At 34.6% G+C, this 18562-nt stretch overlaps 2 protein-coding genes and 1 pseudogene across 4 annotated transcripts; 2 read left to right on the top strand and 1 right to left on the bottom strand.

The window, feature by feature from the left end:
• Nucleotides 1–832: 832 nt before the first annotated feature.
• Nucleotides 833–4955, top strand: LOC111312522 (squalene monooxygenase SE1-like). The gene is made up of 8 exons (XM_022912864.2): nt 833–1328; nt 2463–2574; nt 2735–2909; nt 3111–3279; nt 3422–3640; nt 3779–4054; nt 4228–4506; nt 4636–4955. The coding sequence occupies exons 1-8, from the start codon at nt 1092–1094 to the stop codon at nt 4735–4737; spliced, it is 1569 nt and encodes a 522-aa protein (XP_022768599.1). The 5' UTR covers nt 833–1091; the 3' UTR covers nt 4738–4955.
• Nucleotides 4956–5521: 566 nt separating this feature from the next.
• Nucleotides 5522–9231, bottom strand: LOC111312523 (uncharacterized). Of its 2 annotated transcripts, XM_022912865.2 has the most exons (7): nt 8918–9230; nt 8609–8650; nt 7794–7913; nt 7023–7258; nt 6853–6889; nt 6029–6086; nt 5522–5932 (listed from the first exon to the last, which is right to left on the bottom strand). In XM_022912865.2, exons 1-7 carry the CDS (start codon nt 9056–9058, stop codon nt 5853–5855), a joined length of 714 nt encoding a protein of 237 aa, XP_022768600.1. In that variant the 5' UTR covers nt 9059–9230; the 3' UTR covers nt 5522–5852. The 2 variants fall into 2 exon arrangements, with proteins under 2 accessions (XP_022768600.1, XP_022768601.1); XM_022912866.2 differs by lacking the exon at nt 8609–8650 and having other exon boundaries at nt 8918–9231.
• Nucleotides 9232–10178: 947 nt separating this feature from the next.
• On the top strand, nt 10179–13286 carry LOC111312524 (putative pectin methylesterase CGR3 pseudogene; annotated as a pseudogene). Its single transcript, XR_002692908.2, has 3 exons — nt 10179–10493; nt 10883–10939; nt 12955–13286. The product of XR_002692908.2 is annotated as a putative pectin methylesterase CGR3 pseudogene (transcript).
• Nucleotides 13287–18562: the final 5276 nt, after the last annotated feature.

The following is an 18562-nucleotide window of genomic DNA, read 5'->3' as shown; positions in this document are numbered from 1 at the left end:
GCCTCGAACCTGACTCGATTTAATACTTTATTAAACTCGAATTTGATCCTACCCGAAATTTTTTTTGATTTTTTCATATCCGAACCAGATCAGACCCGATATCATATAAATCGTACTCGATTCGATCTGAAATTAATAAAATATTATTATTTTTAAATATAAAATATTATTTTTTAAATATAAATATTTAAAAATATCATTATATAAAAATATATATAATAAAAAATTAAATAATTAATTAAAAAATAATTTTTTATATAATATCGAATCGGATCAGATTTTAAGAAAATCCGACCCTGAATGTTTCATTATTTTATCCGATCCGATCCGACCTGACCTCGAAACCCGAATTTCAAAAAAAAAAAATTGATCCTGTGGAGTCGAGTCGAATCGAAATCCGTCGGAGACGGGTTAGCTTACCCTCTCTACGTGAGACTGCGGATGAAACTCAAATTCGACTAAAGTTGTAAATCACACATATACGAATAAAAATAATTGCTTCATTGATTGGAATATTATTTGTTACAAAGATTAATACGTATCATTAACCAAGACTTTAAGTCTATGAATAATAATAAAAAAAAAGCCATAAAAAGAGGAAAGAAAAAAACAAAGTAGCTCAAGGACCGGGGCAATTATGAATTATTAGAAAAAGTTAAAACTCGGTAAAATGAAATTAGAAAAAGGGTTGCGTAGTTTACGCCCAACTTCATAGAAGGCGCAAGCTAGCAAGAATATGACACGTGAGAGCTAGGCTGGCAGGTGACTCGTAAGTTGTAAACTTTGTGGTGTGTGGACTATAAAAGGCCCACCCTCTCACCTTTGTTTTCCCATGCTCTGGTTATCATAGCGTTTCAAATACACAAACAAATATAGCAAGCGAAGCGAGGCCAAAAGCCTTTATGAATCAAAGCACTACCCTCCTCCCCCAGGACAAAACAAACGCACAAAAAAACACCAACTGAGGAAATCAAAACCGCAAACAGAGAGAGGGAGGGAGATTCGACTTTCTCTTTCTCTCGCTCTCGACGTCATCGTTTTTTGGGCGGAGCGTTTGTTTCTTTTAAGGTTTGGCATTCGGAGGAGAAAAAATGGCGGAATCTTACGTGTTGGGATGGGTCTTGTGCTCATTGATGGCGCTTGTCGCGTTGTGCGGTGTCATTTTGAAGAGACGGAAAGGGAACGGAATCTCCGCCACGGTGACTGAGTCCGTGAATAGCGTCCCAACGAGTAACGGAGGATGCAGATCCGCTGACGGCAGCGACGCTGATGTCATCATCGTTGGGGCTGGCGTTGCTGGCTCCGCCCTCGCTCACACTCTCGGCAAGGTGCTTTTTACATTTTCCTCCACTTTCTTTGCATTTTTCTCCGTAGCCAATCAGGAACTAGTAAAAGATTTCTTCATTTCACTATTTTTTTCCTTTCATTTTTGAAGAGGTTGAGGTGATTTTTTTTCTTTTGCCCTGCACTTTCTGGAACCTTCCGCTGTTTAAAACGCTATACACCTTTTCCTTTTAATTTTTTAATTTTCTTTCGAGATTTGTTTATATAATTTTACTATCCTTTTAATTTTTTATGTTTCTCTGTTAGAATATGATGCAACTTTTAAATGCGCATTATTCAAGAAAAAAAACTTACGAAATTGTCCGCCATGGATTCTAGGAGTGATTTACAAGCTTTAAATTTACAAATCAGTATTTACCATTTTTACAAATTTTCACTATTGGTTCATATCTGTGACTTTCTTTTTTTTTAAAAGAAGGCCTACTTACCGGTTACCAGTTACCACTTATACCAATCATAATTGGAGGCTTTTGCCGAAATGAACTTAAAGAAAATGAACCATCTGTTGCTATTAGCAATTTGTAGACCTCGATTTCTACATGATTAATCACTGTCAATTAAATATAATCTTGTGTTAGAGCTGTAAAGGAAGATTGCCTTGGACAAGGTAGACATTTTTTTTTTGTTGCTGTAATAACAAATATATATTACAATTGGTTTTCCAAGTTGTCTGTCCCCACTCTCGTGTATTTATTATCTTTGAACTTATTATCATTTGAGGATGCTGATTTAGCCACCAAATTCTAGCCCTTACTCAAGGATTTAGGCATCCAGCCAAATTAATCTCTGCTCATATTCCCTATGCGCCGGTTCATTGTTCTGATGACAACTTTTTATGGATGATATCCAATTTAATTGATAGAAGTGTATTAATAATCACATAAGTGTACTAGGTCCCTTAGAATTGTTTTTGTTCTTAAAAAATTTTCACTGATGTATGTACATTTAGCATCCATTTCCTTTTTTTTCAAGGATTTAACTTGCTTTTATAGGTTTTAATGGGATGCTTATGTGTAAATTAAGAATCATTTCGGATAATAGCATTTTTTAATAAAATAGTGACTATTCTTATTGAAAGTTATTACTACTGTAAATTGATTATGTGGTATAAATCACAGGATGGACGTCGAGTACATGTGGTTGAAAGAGACTTGACAGAGCCTGACCGTATTGTTGGGGAATTGCTACAACCAGGGGGCTATCTCAAGTTAATTGAGTTGGGGCTTGAAGGTAGGTGAATATTGAATTGTTTGATTATTTAGAGATGTTCATGGGGTTAAAGTTCATGTTTGGTTATGAATTTGTTGATATTTTAAGCATTAATTATCCTTGATTACTTTCATAGATGACAGAATGAGTTCAATGAGTCTTCTTTATTTCCTGACTGCAGATTGTGTGGAGGAAATTGATGCTCAGCAGGTATTTGGTTATGCTCTTTTCAAGGATGGGAAACATACCCAACTTTCTTATCCCTTAGAAAAGTTCCACTCAGATGTATCTGGTAGGAGCTTTCACAATGGACGTTTCATTCAGAGGATGCGGAAGAAATCAGCTTCTCTTCCCAAGTATGTATTTTCCACTAATCAATTATTTTTTTTTATGTTCCTCATATTCATTGGTCAAACTTTGTAGTGTTTAAAAACAGTGACCTATAATGATGCTTCAATGTTATGAAAATTTGAACTGCCTAAGGTAGTGTTATGGTAACAAATAATAATTCACTATTAAGGTAGTTATATAGTTTTTTCCCTTTTTTTTTTTACCAGTGTACGTTTAGAACAAGGGACAGTTATTTCTCTACTTGAAGAAAAAGGGACAATCAAAGGAGTGCAGTACAAAACTAAAGATGGCAACGAATTGACAGCATTTGCACCTCTGACCATTGTTTGTGATGGCTGTTTTTCAAACTTGCGTCGCTCTCTTTGCAACCCTAAGGTGAGTTGATCCATCAACTTTTTGTTTTGATGGTCGAGAAAATGTAAATTCCCCATAGTATCTTTTTTTTGTTCCCTTTTTTTAATGTTTGAAATAAACAAGTAATTTTAAAATTTTAAAAGGCCTAATTTATAACCTGCAGGTAGATATACCCTCTTGTTTTGTGGGATTGGTCCTCGAGAATTGCCATCTTCCATACTCAAATCATGGGCATGTTATACTAGCAGATCCTTCCCCTATTTTGTTCTATCCTATTAGCAGTACAGAGGTTCGCTGTCTGGTTGATGTACCTGGTCAGAAGGTTCCTTCTATTGCAAATGGGGAGATGGCAAACTATCTGAAGACCATCGTGGCTCCTCAGGTATTTAACTGCTCTTAATTCTGCATATTTTAACTCCTTATTGAAGTTTTTCTTTACTCTTGATATCTGAATTTATGTTTGATTTATCTATTATATTTAATGATTTCTTGGATTGACAATATGCTGCATATGCAATAGGTTCCCCCAGAAATCTATGATTCATTTGTAGCAGCGGTTGATAAGGGAAATATTAGGACAATGCCGAACAGGAGCATGCCAGCCTCTCCTTATCCCACTCCTGGAGCCCTATTAATGGGTGATGCATTCAACATGCGCCATCCATTAACTGGCGGAGGAATGACTGTGGCTTTATCTGACATTGTTGTCCTCCGTGATCTACTAAGGCCTCTGCATGACCTCAATGATGCACCTACCCTCTGCAAATATCTTGAATCATTTTACACCTTGCGTAAGGTAAACTATATTAATAAGCTGATTTCCATTCGTTACTGGTTTTGATGTGCCAAGATTCTCTAATCAGATTTCAAAATGTTGAATTCAAAATTTAACTAAACTTTCTCCCTTTTTATGGTATAATATAATTTCATATTACTGTAGTGAACTCATTTTGATGTGACGTTTCGCAGCCTGTGGCATCCACTATCAATACCTTGGCAGGTGCCTTGTACAAGGTGTTCTGTGCTTCACCTGATCAAGCAAGGAAGGAAATGCGTCAAGCTTGCTTCGACTATCTAAGCCTTGGTGGTGTATTCTCAACAGGACCTATCTCTTTGCTCTCCGGTTTGAACCCTCGCCCCTTGAGCTTGGTTCTGCATTTCTTTGCTGTGGCAATATATGGTGTTGGTCGTTTACTGTTACCTTTCCCTTCACCTAAGCGAATCTGGATTGGGGCTAGATTGATCTCGGTGTGGATCCTATCCCTTTCATTTTCTTTGATTTTGTCTTTTGGCATTACTTGATATGATAACTCCATTATTTTATTTGTCATCATCAGTTTATATTAATATTTTGTTACTTATAAAATATGGTGCCAGGGAGCATCAGGAATCATCTTCCCCATTATCAAAGCAGAAGGAGTTAGGCAAATGTTTTTCCCGGTGACTGTTCCTGCATATTACAGAGCTCCTCCTCTTTGAGATCCAGATGTCAAACTAGTTTGTAATCTCATTTGTCTTCCACCTTTTCCAAGTTGTGGGGAAGGTAATTGGTCAACCAAGAACCTCATTCTTTAGGCTGTAAAAATCCGAGATCTAAGTGTATAATGTTTTTCCAAAGTGGTGGAATGAATCTTGGATGAGGAAAACGCTCCTGTTTTATACAATGATTTGTTTATTTAATTTATCATGTTTCATTATCTGTCTGTCATAAGACGTGTTTGTTATTTTTCTTTGTGGGGTAGGTAGGGGAAGAGAAATTCGAATTCCCGACTTCCATTTCAGCCACTTGGGTTGGGCAGTTATGATCTCTGTCATCATATATATACTCCATTGAAGCATGTTTTTAATATTTGAATAATTGAATTCAACGGATATATTCTGTTTTTGGCTGGTGCCAGCAACATTTTCTCTGGCTAATGGGGAAGCGGAACAAGATCTTTGTTGCCAATCCCATTTGGCAGCATGTGGCTGGTCAATACTCCATGGGCACAAGATGGGCAGAAGACAGTGAATGAATGAGTAACATTATGCCTTTGCCAACCCCAATCGCCTCGTTGGATCATCTCTTCGTTAAAACAACAACGAAGAATTCTCTGATTAAAATTGACTTTCATCTCAGATTCAACCATAATAATGACGAAATATGCTATTTTCTTCAAGAAATTAAAATTGACTTGATATTAAATTCGTACTAACACAGTTTTATGATAAAATTACCAAGAAATTTGACATACTTTCATCAGAGAAATTTGGAGTAAAGATATAAACAAACAAAATCATGATTTCTCTCTGCATGAATCAAAGAAATTCCAACTGAGGGATTTAGGAGCATGGTATCATGCCCTTATAAATACATTACCATTCCCCACTGTATTATGCATGCAAAACAAAAAATCATCATCCATCCCTCAGTAACAGCCTAGAGATACAACATCCGCATAAACTCAGTTAATTCCAAAGGAAAAAAAAAAGATCGGCAGCAATGAGTGTGAACTCTCCAACCGAAAAGTAAAGGTATAAGTATAGGGTTTTGAATTTCTACATCCCTATTCTAGACTTTCATTCCCAAATCTTTCAGAGAATTAGCCAGGTTTTTATACCCTCATGTTCTTCCTTTCTTCTTTTATAGCTTCATAGGAGGACATTACCTCTTTAAATTTGGCCTCAGCAACTTCTGAAATAAAGCACAAGGAATAAAACTTTAAATGAACAATCCAAAGCAATGCTGTTAGGATTATAACTTCAGTAATAACTGCCCAACACATGTCACCTTTATTGTCCTGGTTCTGATCTGGGTGGAACTGTTTTGCCTTCACCCTGAATGCTGTCTGCAGAAGGATATTGTAATCAGTTTATCATCACAGGCAGGACATAAAATCCAGTAACGTCTAGAAACTATAATAATCCCAGATTTTCAATTACGTTCTTTGATTGATATATCAATCCATATAAAACAGGTAAGCGTTAACTGCTAACTGACAATACATCAAGTAAGAAATAATGACAAAAGGCCAGCAAAAATTGCAATAAACTAACCCTTAAATGAATAGTATTTATAACAAGGGTTTTGCAGGAGTGTTCCACCTAGGGGAATATGATTTGGGTGTCGACAAAAATGTGATTTAGTCACAATGTAATATATCAAAGAATAGAATGCGGGCAACTTAAATGCAAGCACATATCCAGAGAGTATTACAAGAAGAATTTGTGTGAATATTATTGTGCTTGAAAACAAACATCCAAAAACTTAAGACATTCAGACTTCTTAGTCTGACAAAATATTCTTAATTAATAAAGCAAGATGGCAATTTGATGACCATTAGCATAAATTTGCAATCTGTCCACCTTGTGAAGATTGAGGTATCAACTGGCTAAGACAAGCTCGGGTTTAATTTCACTAATTAGTTATCAAATATTGGAAAAAGTTAAAGCAAGTCAACTTTTGATCAAGATGCACCCGAAATGTTATGATATATAGCCAATAACACAATCACAAACATAACTATTATAATATTACTTTAAAAAATGAAAAAAAAATTATACCTCAAAATAACAGCAGCAATATAGAAGCATTTTAAAGATAATTAAGTATACCTTAATCTCATCTTCTGTATATGGTTTTGTTCTGGCCCTGGGGAGAAAAGCAAGTCATGAAATGTCAATTATCAATTTATCATTGCTGAATTATCAGTTGAGCTCTTGGCTAAGCTGATAAGAATAGGATGGAAGAGAACATATTAACGCCTATGTTACAGCAGCATTACCTGTCAAGACCTAAAACTGAGTAGTGATGTGATAATGGATAGCTTGCGCTATCTCTTTGAGGTGGCCTGTAATTGGTCCTTTGATCTCTGTAAGATGCTTCTGCCTTCCAATACCAATCATCTCGCTGGAAGTGCTGATGATAAGCACCGGGTCCATTTTCCTTCCAGCTCTCATAGCTCCTTTTGTATTTATTTCGCTCCCTGTTAAACACACTTTGCATGCGCCTTATTCGCTCCTATAAAGAGAAGCAGAAATTAATTAACAATATGATGATATCACAGTGGTCTAGTAAATAAGCAATCAATATAAGCGGGGCTGAAGCTGTGGGGTGGGTGCTAGCAGCCCCGCCCCACCTACCCCCAACCCCAGCCTTTGAAATTGCTAGGAAATATTACGGACTAGGAATAGCAAGTACTAAAATAGAGTAACATGATTGGTGTTATTGCACATTAGACTATCCTTCCAACTGACTCACCTTTTCTCTAACCAATGTACCAAATCACAATAGATTTTCTGATGGTGGCACAAATAGCAACATGAAGCTGGGGTATATCTCCCAGAGATTCAAAAATTCCCAAGACACAAGTTTTCACCATCATTAAATACTAAATGTTACAACTTATCCCTCCTTCAAAGATCATATATAATTGCCTATAAGAAATTGCCATTTAAAACAACCTAAACTAATGCTTCTAAACCATGTTGCAAGACCTATAGGAAGAGTATGACAGTAAAATATAGAGAATGCTATAACATAACCAAAAACTTACCACTCTCTCCATTTCTTCCTCATACTCTTCTTGCATTCGACGATTATACCTCCTCCATGCTTCCCCCTGAAAGGATGTTCGAAAAGAACCTCCTCTCTGTGATGATTGTGACCTGGCTAACTTTCATGGTGCAAGTACACATTATAAGATTGGGGAATACATAAGAGAAATAGGAAATCCTCTATTCAACTGTTTCGAGGCATAAATCGACATTTCTCATTGTGCATGATACTTTATTATGATATCAAGTTAATCTATAAGATACCAACATACTAGACCCATAAAAAAACTCAACAAGGCAGTAGTGAAAAATAGCACAGCTAAACCATATCCTTAAAATCTAAAAATATCAGCACAGGAAAACATATGTATTTATGCCTGATAAAATGTTATCAAGACCTTCAACACTATTAGCACATTATAGCAGCGCTCACAGCATCAAAACAATAATTTTGATTTCAGACTGACCCATAGAAGTGAATCTTCCTCTTTAAATCCATTTTATCTTTACTTTGGAAAAATGCATATCATCCTATTAACAGTATTTCTTTTTCAGAAAAACAACTAGCCAAGAATCTAAATTGGTAGTTACAAAAGCAATTCAATCACCATCCTGGTTTAAATTAAAATATTACAAAACAATTGAATATTTTAAGAAAAAAATATTTTCTTCCACCATTCCCTTAAAGAAAACAATGAAGATACTGAAGATGAAGTATATAAGGAAAGATTTTCCCTGGACAAGTCCGTATTTCAACTATAATAATAGGGGATTATGGAGAGCTGAATCGTGAAAGAACTTCTTTTCCGTATACCTGAGTATATATCCAATCAACAGACCTCCTCAGCTGACTAACCTGCCAGATTGCAACTACCATCAAATGGGTAACTCTACCAAATAGCTGCTTCCACGAACACAAACTTATTCTTGCAAGAAAAGCTAAGATCATTTATTTCCATTCCCCAAAAAAAGCCCCAAACTTTCTTCTTAAATTTTATTTAAGGCCGAGAAATCAAATTTAAACAAAAGCCCCTAATAGTAAAGCTTACTAAACATGAAATTCTAAAACGATCAATTAAAATGCGTAAAAGACGGAAACTTTAAAAGAACTGGAAGAACTTACAGCGAAAGTGGTGGCAGTGGCGCCAATTAAGCCAAAGAGGAAAATCCCCCAAAGTTTGGGGTCTTCCTGTTTCCCTTTATAATCCCTGTTTGGAGACGACCATTGCTTACTTTTATCCCCGTCAGCATCCTCACCCCCCATTACTTTCGATTCCCCAATTTACCTGAATGCTGAAATTTCAACAATCCCTTTGCTTCAATTCAATTTCAATCCCAATCCCAAACCTAATCGCATGGTTAGGGTTTCTTCTTTTCTTTTTCTTTTCTGCTATTTTTATGTGTGATTTTTCTGCAGAAAATTTATACCTTTCACTGACTTTGAATTTGATTCTATAACACATTACCTGATTAATGCCCCAACATTGTACACGTGTCATTCATTTAATGGGACTAATATTGGGCCAAATAAGACTATAAGGCTTGGCTTTCCCGTTGAGGAATATTCATAACCGTTGGATCCGGACGTCACGCGCCTGCCTTTCACCCCACATCTTTTCTTTTTTTTTTTTTTGAATGTTATTAGAAATTAATAATAATTCATTTCATTAATTCTTTCTTACGGATCTACAATCACAAAATGTGATTCAATTAATTTAATTAATCATATTCAAATTATGTTATAATGATTTTCCTTTAAAATCATTCATTTTTATTTATTTATGATTCTACAAATTTTGTCTTTTTAATTTTTTTTTAATTTTCAGGGCGCATTGCTTATTGTCGCGTATTTTCACGGCGGCTCGTTTTTTTTTTTTTATTAAGCTCATCAATTAAGATTTGATTAATTACTTAATCTGTAATAAATGATCCATTATGAGCTTTCACATTTCTAGCTGCTCAATCATTTTTTTTTTCTTGCAAATAGGTCCTTCCGGAGGCGTAAAGGAACCTGTTACCAGAGTTGAAGGTATTTTTTCTTTTTTGCTTTAAAAATTTCTTTAATTGTACTTAACAATAGGATATTGGTGCTTATTTTTATGCTATACCACACGGCATTGCTGCATATTTTCTTTGAATTGCGTATAAACAAAGTGCGCATCTTGGATTTATATGCATAGGACATTTTGCGTTTATTTGTTGATATTTTATAAAGATGAATTAGTAATTTGGGGTTTTCTTGCTCGAGTAGAATTGGTTAGATTTGCTAAGGATCTGTTTATAGATGCGAAATCTTAATGATATGTTTTAGCTGAGGCATCATTTCCTTGTGCCTTTTGATACACTATTAGATAAGTGACATTTTGTTTTAAGATAGGATTTGATCTTCATGTGCAGGTGATTTTTCTTGCACATTTGAGGTTCGGCGGGCAATTTCTATTTTGAAGAAAGCATATGGTGATAGCATGCATAAAGTTTTGCATGCTGGTGTGGAGCCGTATGCTGATACTAACTGCAAATGACTAGTGCATAATGGCATTGTGCGTTTGTCTGACATCAAATTTCCTCTTCCATACTGGCTGAAATCTTTCCCTCTTGTAATTGTTTCGGATGCATTGATTACTTGTCTCCAAGATATCTCAACAAGACACTTCCAGATTTTGCAAGGGTATTGGCTGATGGAGTTGTAATATTTACAGGTAAAAGAAGCTTTAGTTTTATTCTGATTCCTGTTATATGTGCCTTCCTATCCCATAATGATCTTTGCTTGCTTGCTGATGGTTTCAACCACTTCGTTTTTTTCTTCTTTGCCAAATTTAGCCAATTTTCTATTGGTGGACTTCTCATTGATTCTTTGTTTAGATCTACTGCCAACCTTTACTTCTTTCTTATATGCTGTATGCAAATCATCACCATCTTCTTCTTTGTGTCCATCTTTTAATAGAACATTGTCCATTCTACGTTATATATAAGAATGCATTAAGCTTTTATAGCTGTGTTTCTGTAGCTAATTTGCTATATGTGACAACAAAGAAATAGTTTGAACCTTTTGACATGCCAAGGACCTCTCTGATTGTTACAAATATAGGTTTACTAGGTCAGAAGGAAAGCTAAAGCTGCAGAGGTGTCAAAATATGGAAGGGCGGTAAGTGGCTATCAGTTTGTTCCTTTATTACTGCTTGATATAAATTGTTAAGCCTTGACAATCAACAGGAACATGGACACTGTCGCTACCCTTTTTTGTTGGATAGCCTCTGGCCTGTTAAATGAATGTTGTCAAGTAGAACTTTCTATGGTCAGTTGTCAGACTTGAAACTTTGAATGCACTTCAATGAGATAGACTATCTAGTCAATGGTTTAAAGTCTGTCAAATTCCAGTCTATCTAAGGGGAAAGAATTGTTTGGCTGTGGGTTGGTTAAGCAGGTATGCAGAGGGACATGATTTGTTCATTGCTTGGGTGTGAGTGGTATTGAGTGTTTCAATTTCTTTGTGTTTTTCTTGCTGACCAGTTGTTCAATTTCTCCTTTTGACTCACTCTTAATGAAATTTGTTTAAGCCCAGCAGAAGTTATATAATGAATGACAATATAAAAACACTATTATCATGTGTTCTTTTGGCATAGATGTTAATAGCATTTTATGATAATATATCAGAAACCAGGAACATTTGATGTAATCTGTAAGGTTAAAATAATCCTCTTACTTGGAGCTTGGTCTTGATACCTTTTGTCTCCCGATTTGGGGCATGTAGGAGTATCTTTGGTGCATATTCTTGAGGCTTTAGCATTTTTCAGCTAGTTTGAAGTAATCTTTTGTTTTAAAGTTTTAAGTCTTATAGGCTGAATTATTATTGAGAGGTGCGACACTAAATCTGAAGAGCATCTCCTTTCCATCGTTGCTGTATGGACCATACATTATTTTTCATTTATCTGTTGCAAGTGCCAATATGTAGAATTCTGGAGATAGATTCCTGTTTCCATGTAATTTGACTTCTGTAGACGTATGTGAATGTATACAACATGTTTTTTTCTGTAACCAAAACAGCAATTAGGAAAATGTGGAGACCTTTAGTTAATTTTCACAACCTTAAAGATTGTACTACTTATAGGTAGAGTTTGGTAGTTCTGGTAAGACCACCATGATAATGTAATCACTGATGTAATTTTCTTATCAAAGTGATCTTATTACTTGTGATTTGAAATTATTTTATTTGGTTAACAATTATTAATTCTTATGAATTAAAAATCTTTGTGAAAGATATTACAAAAAATCAAATATTATTTTGTTTAAAAGTATGAAAATAACTATGCATATTGTAATAATTACACAAATTAATAATTTTAATATTGTTTAAAGATAATAATTTGTAAAATATTAGTAATATTTTATAATAAAATATAATAAATTATTAAATTAATAAATATATTTATTGATAGGTAAATTAATTTTTTATAATATAGATTATGTAAAAAAAATTGAATTAGAAAATAAATCTAATCTATTAAATTCATAATAAAAGAAAAATAAAAAAATTAAATTATATATAAAATATTAAAAAAATAAAAATACAATTATTTTTAAACTTGTTATGATGAATATTACTTTGAAAATATAAAAATTATAATATAAAATAATTACAATTTTAAGAAAAATTAAAATTTTAATTCACATATTAAATAAGTAATATTAAATATTATTAATTTTATATATTATTTCTTCCCAATAATAAAAGTTTTTTATTATTTTATATGAGAATTAAATTACCATTCAAATTCAAAATTACTGTTACGTAAGATTATGAATGCTTATCAAATACAATAATCTAATTACTATGGATAGATCACTCCATACCAAATACTATTATAGTGTAACAGGTTGCTTTTCCCAATTAAAGTTTCCATGTATCTTATATTTGTTAAGGGTTGAAAGCAGTTAAATAATGCTTGATTTCTGCAATTTGAGTTATCTTAACATTCTTTTTACCGAACATTAAAACATGTACTTATATCCATGTTTTTTGTAATAAGTAACAAATGGTTGAGATGGTTAACTAGTCTCAAATTTCGAGATTTAAATCATAATGGTATTTAGTGGATTGTGCTTTCCATGACTTCTACATTAGTAATGTGACATGCTGAAGTGATTTCTTGATTTCGAAAGGCTAAATTGATCAGGAGCTCGTCTTGGTGGGCACGATACTTTGTCCAGACTAGCTCAGAAGAAAATGAAGTTGCAGCCAAAAAGTTCAATCAGGCGCAGAAAAGAACTCATATAGCCCCAGGTGCCAAAATTTTCACCTAAGGTCATATCACTGATTCCTTTACTTAGTAATTTCTTCATCGTTAGGGAGTTCCATAGTGCAACTGATTAAATGTTTAGTAGAATAGTTTAAATTTTGGTATAAAATATTTATTTGGCTTTCATTAGCCTACTTTTGAATTCCATCCGATATATATGATGCATTCTTTAATTGATATTATTTTGAATCACAACATTTCTCTGGTATTAGCTGCAACAAGCTAGCTGAAATGCGTGGTAGCCTTTTTTGCTCCATTGATAATTGTAACTCATGGTTCTTGCAAACCACTTAGATTTAGAAGAACTATTGATTTTTCCCCACCAACAAGAAAAGACAGGTGTTCCTAATTTATTTTTACCTTTGTTTCAATTACTGCAACATGTGGCCCAAGTTATCAGTTGGGCTTCCGGTACTGTAATATTTTCTTTCATGTCTAGAGCAGCAAAGAATGTTTTATCCCTAGCTATATCACCTCACTTCTTGTGGTTGTTGTCTGCTCACTGCTTAGTGCCAATGAGGCTTCTGTAAAGTTACCTAGAAACTGATAGAAAGGTCTGCTCGGGTGGTCCATTATTGGTCCTAGCTACGGATGGAATAAGACCTTGATGCATGTCTGATATTTGATATAAACCGAGACCAATATCCCAGTGATGATGTTCCCCTTATCCTGTCCATCATTGTCGAAACCGTACCAGACCTAAATCGGGTCAGTGTCATTAAACATGTTCTTGATGACTTATTTTTGCTTAAATTTTCATGTTTTCAGTCAATTTATGCTTTTAAAACACTGCAATCTCAATCCTACAATATTCAAGTGGCTGCCATTGTTTCCAAGTGAAGGGTTGAGTAATTGTTTTCCCTATCTCAATAAAAATCTCGTTTCCTGCTTTAAGCTGATTCCATTTCTTTGAAAGCAGAAGAGCTTCAGCGTTTTATTTTGCTTAGACATTGAGCTGAGTATGAAAGGGTGAGTTTATAATATTTGATTGATAGTCGAGTATCTCAGATAATTTTTTATTGATATAAGATCGGGCCAAATCCCAAGCAATGAAAACGAAATATGGCAGTGATTTCTTAAGTTCAGCTGTACGTTCATGCTTGATACCGACTTCACAATTATCCTATATTCATATATATCTGAATGATGCTTATTTCCAAGCTGTAAATGTAAAAGACAAAAGAGTACTTAAAAAAGGAATCCCAAGAATGCAGAAAAATTGAAGTTATATAGCTAGCAGTACTGCAATAGAAAGATAGATATCACTTTCAATACGGCCTGGACTGTTCCCTCATGTGAAATGCCAAAGATAAGGACAATTTTATCGATGGCCCTTCTTTGTTTGCTTCTCCTTACAAAAACCAAATAATTAGAACTTTCCCACCAAAGTCACCCCAACTAAAAATCTTTGACTAATTGGGTGAACAAAGCGTGCCTTCAGCGGCAGTTTGTCTCCCTCATAAGTGAGTGAAAGGACTAAAGTTATGTTCAATGGTCTAATATTACCAGAGAATAGACGACAATTTTCGAAGGGACCTAAGTTTCATTGTTTCTGTGTTGGTGTCCTCTAAGGCAGCCTCAGCTTTAATTTTCCCACCTAGATTGTGATTTTATAGGACTTAAACTTACACTTTCTCAGAAATTCCCTCTTCTTCTTCTTCTTATTCTCTTACTGGCTTAGTTTTTGCACTTAATTCGTCCAAAAATGGTGTATCAATCCATTAACAGGCTTGCTAATCTTGTTTATTGCCTGTCTATATGAACCAGCTATATATCGAAGTGCATATGTATAAATATTGTACATGCATGATGCATGCAAAACACGGTAAAGCTATAAATGTATGCATGCATGCATGTATCTTATGCAGTGTATACAGCATTCATCTTGGGTATCTGCGATATGGCCATGCCAAGGAACCATGCCTCCCTAGAAGTCAATTATTTGCTCCCGTTGATTGTTGACTACAAGAAGTTTTGCTAGGCCATAGTTCTGCCACAGCAATCTGGTTACCATAAAAGTATAGTTGAGGACATGTAATGCAAGTAAAAGAGATCACGGCATCATCTTTTTCAACTTCTCTGCGAGAAATTTATGATATATATTTACCTACATCATTCCTCATATATAATGTACATGCACTGCTGCGGCTCACGTAGCCAGCATTCTACTTTTGCACATTTTTACTTGATTTTCCAAGTTCACATACAAAATTTTAACTTTTTATCCTTTCAACGTACTGCATCATCAAGTTAGAAAAAGAAAGTAAGAAGTTGATGCAAAATGTTTAAAGAGATAATGTTAAATAAGAGACTAATTCCAACTTTAATAAGCATTAATCTATATATTGTGGAAAAAAAAGGTATTTTCAAATCTGTTGATTAAGTGTTCATTTTCAATTGAGTTCAGTCATAAAACGCAATTATGATGCGGTGGGTGTCTTCTATTTTTTTTAACTTGTTATCCTTTCAACATATTGCACTATAGTCTAAAGGTAAAATAAATAAAAGATGAAAATATTACATCATCATCAAGTTAGAAAAAGAAAGTAACAAGTTCGTGTAAAATGTTTAAAGAGATAAAGTTAATTAAGAGACTAATTCCAACTTGAATAAGCATTATTTTATACATTGTGGAAAAACAAAAGGGTGTTTTCAAATATGTTGGTTAAATGTTTATTTTCGATTGAATTCAAATCATAAAACGCAAATATGATACGGTGAGAGTCTTTCCCCCCAACACGGTATAAAAGACCAGATTACTTATCAACTTTAAATATGTCGACCAATACTACTTCCCATGCCATGCCTTTCACGAGTTTATGGAAAACCAATTCCAAGTTGCAATAATTATATAGGTCCCAGTTGTATAGTCAGAAAACTGTTCCAAAACATATCTCTGATTTTAAAAGGGATGATTCGTTCGAACCTTATACTCATAATAATGGGAATATAGCAATTAATTGACTACTTGTTCATCTAACTCCAAATTTCCAACTTATAATCAGTTATTGGGGCAGTTTGCAGGGGCTTGTGATTTTTTCAGTCTATCAAGTCTACCATCAACATTAATTATTTATACGATTGGGAGGTCTAGAAAAAAAAAAAGAAAATTTGTATAATTTCATCAATACGATAATGATCATGTTGCACATGTTGAAATGAAATTAGTTTGTCAGAAAAACCAGCATTGGTCTGTCAATTATTAAAGCTGAAAAACTACTGTCTTAAACAACTTGGTCCGACTTTTGACTTTGTGGCTCGTGCTTCACCGGGGTTCCTGATCTTTGCACTGAACATAAATTTAGCTGACTATACTCCTATCTTTTTAAACATAAAAACAACAGATTTTCAAAATTTTTACTGCATGATTGCAGAAAAATGGTTATGTTTTGTCGCATATATACCAGAGTACGTTTTCACATTTACTTTTATTTTCTTTCTCTAAGGGGTGAAAGAATACGGTTTGGAAAAAGCTTGGTAAAGACTTCAATGTTCCATCCATTAATGCATGTGTTCAAAATTTCCAAAGGGTTTGGAAACAAGCAAGTTCAGACCAAGGAAGACTTGGCTTAGCTTTGTCTGGTAAAGTCAATCTTGGAACTTGGAAGTTTGTAGAATTAAGTTATAGACTGAAGCAAAGCCATTCCATATCTGTTAACTCGAATCTATCGGTTTGGTAGATGTAACTTTCAGGGTTTCAGCTATAATCTGTACGCCCTAGAAAATGAATGAAGTTGGGATAGAACCAGAGGGGAAGGAAGAGAGGGTGAGAGCGGGTCCACATTATTGAGGGCAAGAAGAAGGTAAATGGTCCATGAATGTCAATGAGGCAGTGGTGCGTGACCCACGGGGCAAGTTCTAATGGGCTTCACGTTGGCTGTCACCAATTTTACAGAAGACTAGGGTCATTTCTGGGTCGCAAAAAGTCTTTACAACAAATTTTTTTTTTTTTTTTGGGTGTTTTAGCTGCAGAACAGAACAATCCAAAGTGAAAGTTTCCACATGATCGAATAAACCTTCTTCCATTACAAATCCACGTGCCCGGGTCCAATTATTACTCCTTTTTTTTTCTGTCTAATTGAAACCATTAAGATATATGCAAGTAAAGCTTATTTCAAGAGTCAATTAGTAGTAATGGTGAATGAACTTTTTGTTCCTTATAGCTTTACTATAGTATTTGCATTTTTGTTGGAAAAACAAGTGGCATTTACTCATAGACACTTCTCTATCCCAAAAAAGGGGGCCATCGGACATGCACTGATCAAAAGATAATGGTCCTGGAACTATGAAAAGACACAGTCCTAAATATGAAATGTTGATCCTGGTTCTAGTGGTTCTTTCAGGTTGCAGATAGGTGCTTTCTTATCCAGATTTTCATAGGTATGCAGAGGCTTTGGTTCCATTGGACTTTAAGCTGATAAGTGGGTATAGTCTACACTTTATCAATCCAAATTCTAATGTTCCCAACTTGCATTGCCAAGTGTTTGAATAAGATTCAGCTAGAACACTTGGGTTTCAGAGAAAAAGCAAGATTTCTCATTTTAAAAGAAAAGGAAATAACTATAGCTATTCCAAGTTGCAAAGTTACATTGACATATAATTCATACGTAATAAAGTCGAGAAAATTGAGGTCCCTCTTGCTTATAAAATGCATAGTGAAAGTGTAAGATAGGCCCCCAGGCCATCATGTCTATAATGAGCTTACCCTCCAATATTGGTGGTGTTTGGTCTAAAAGATGCACAAATAACTCCATTCTTTTGCTTGAATTGACAACTTCTGCAGCAAGAGCCAGTTTCAACTGTGATATATGGTTGATTAACACACATTACAAAGGTTCATAATTTCCCAAGTGTGAGTATGGGTTTGACCCCCTCCAAACCTAAGAACCCCACTTTATCATTAATCCAAAACAAGATAAGGAAATTACTTAATTCAAAAAAAATTCCAACTTGCCCAAATATATTGGAAATATGAAGCTTCGAACTAAGTATTGCAAAACCGCGTTATGGTTTCATTTTCAGGTTAGCTCATTATGATAGTTATCCAAAAATTGTAAGAAATGGTCTATTTAGAAAGATCTCAAGCAGGCCCCGAGTTAAAGCCGCTAAGATTAGAAATTATAACATTATTTTATTTGATACTCTAACCCAATATGAAATTAGTGGAAATTGCGTCTGTCTTAGTTCTTAATAATTTCTTTTGCTTATGCAAAAGCCATTGATCTCTTAGCTGTTCCTCACTCTTTAGAAAAGAACGCGGCATTTCCCTGAGACGGTGAAGGAAAGACGACAAGCAAGAGTTCTGACTCCTGCAAACACCAACACTCACCCACTGCTTTTGTTAATGTAAGGAGTAAACGTCTTGCCATGGCAGCACATATTTTCCACATAAGTTTTGGTAGGAAAGATGTTGACAGAAACCATTTGCTATTGAAGCTGATAAGGACAAATGATACGTACCAATAATAACA

The sequence above is a fragment of the Durio zibethinus genome, chromosome 1, assembly GCF_047325235.1.
Source record: "Durio zibethinus cultivar Kanyao isolate XHJ-2024 chromosome 1, ASM4732523v1, whole genome shotgun sequence".
NCBI classification, from domain to species: domain Eukaryota; kingdom Viridiplantae; phylum Streptophyta; class Magnoliopsida; order Malvales; family Malvaceae; genus Durio; species Durio zibethinus.
Note: the sequence above shows the minus strand (reverse complement) of the source record. Positions and strands in the feature narration are given on the sequence as shown.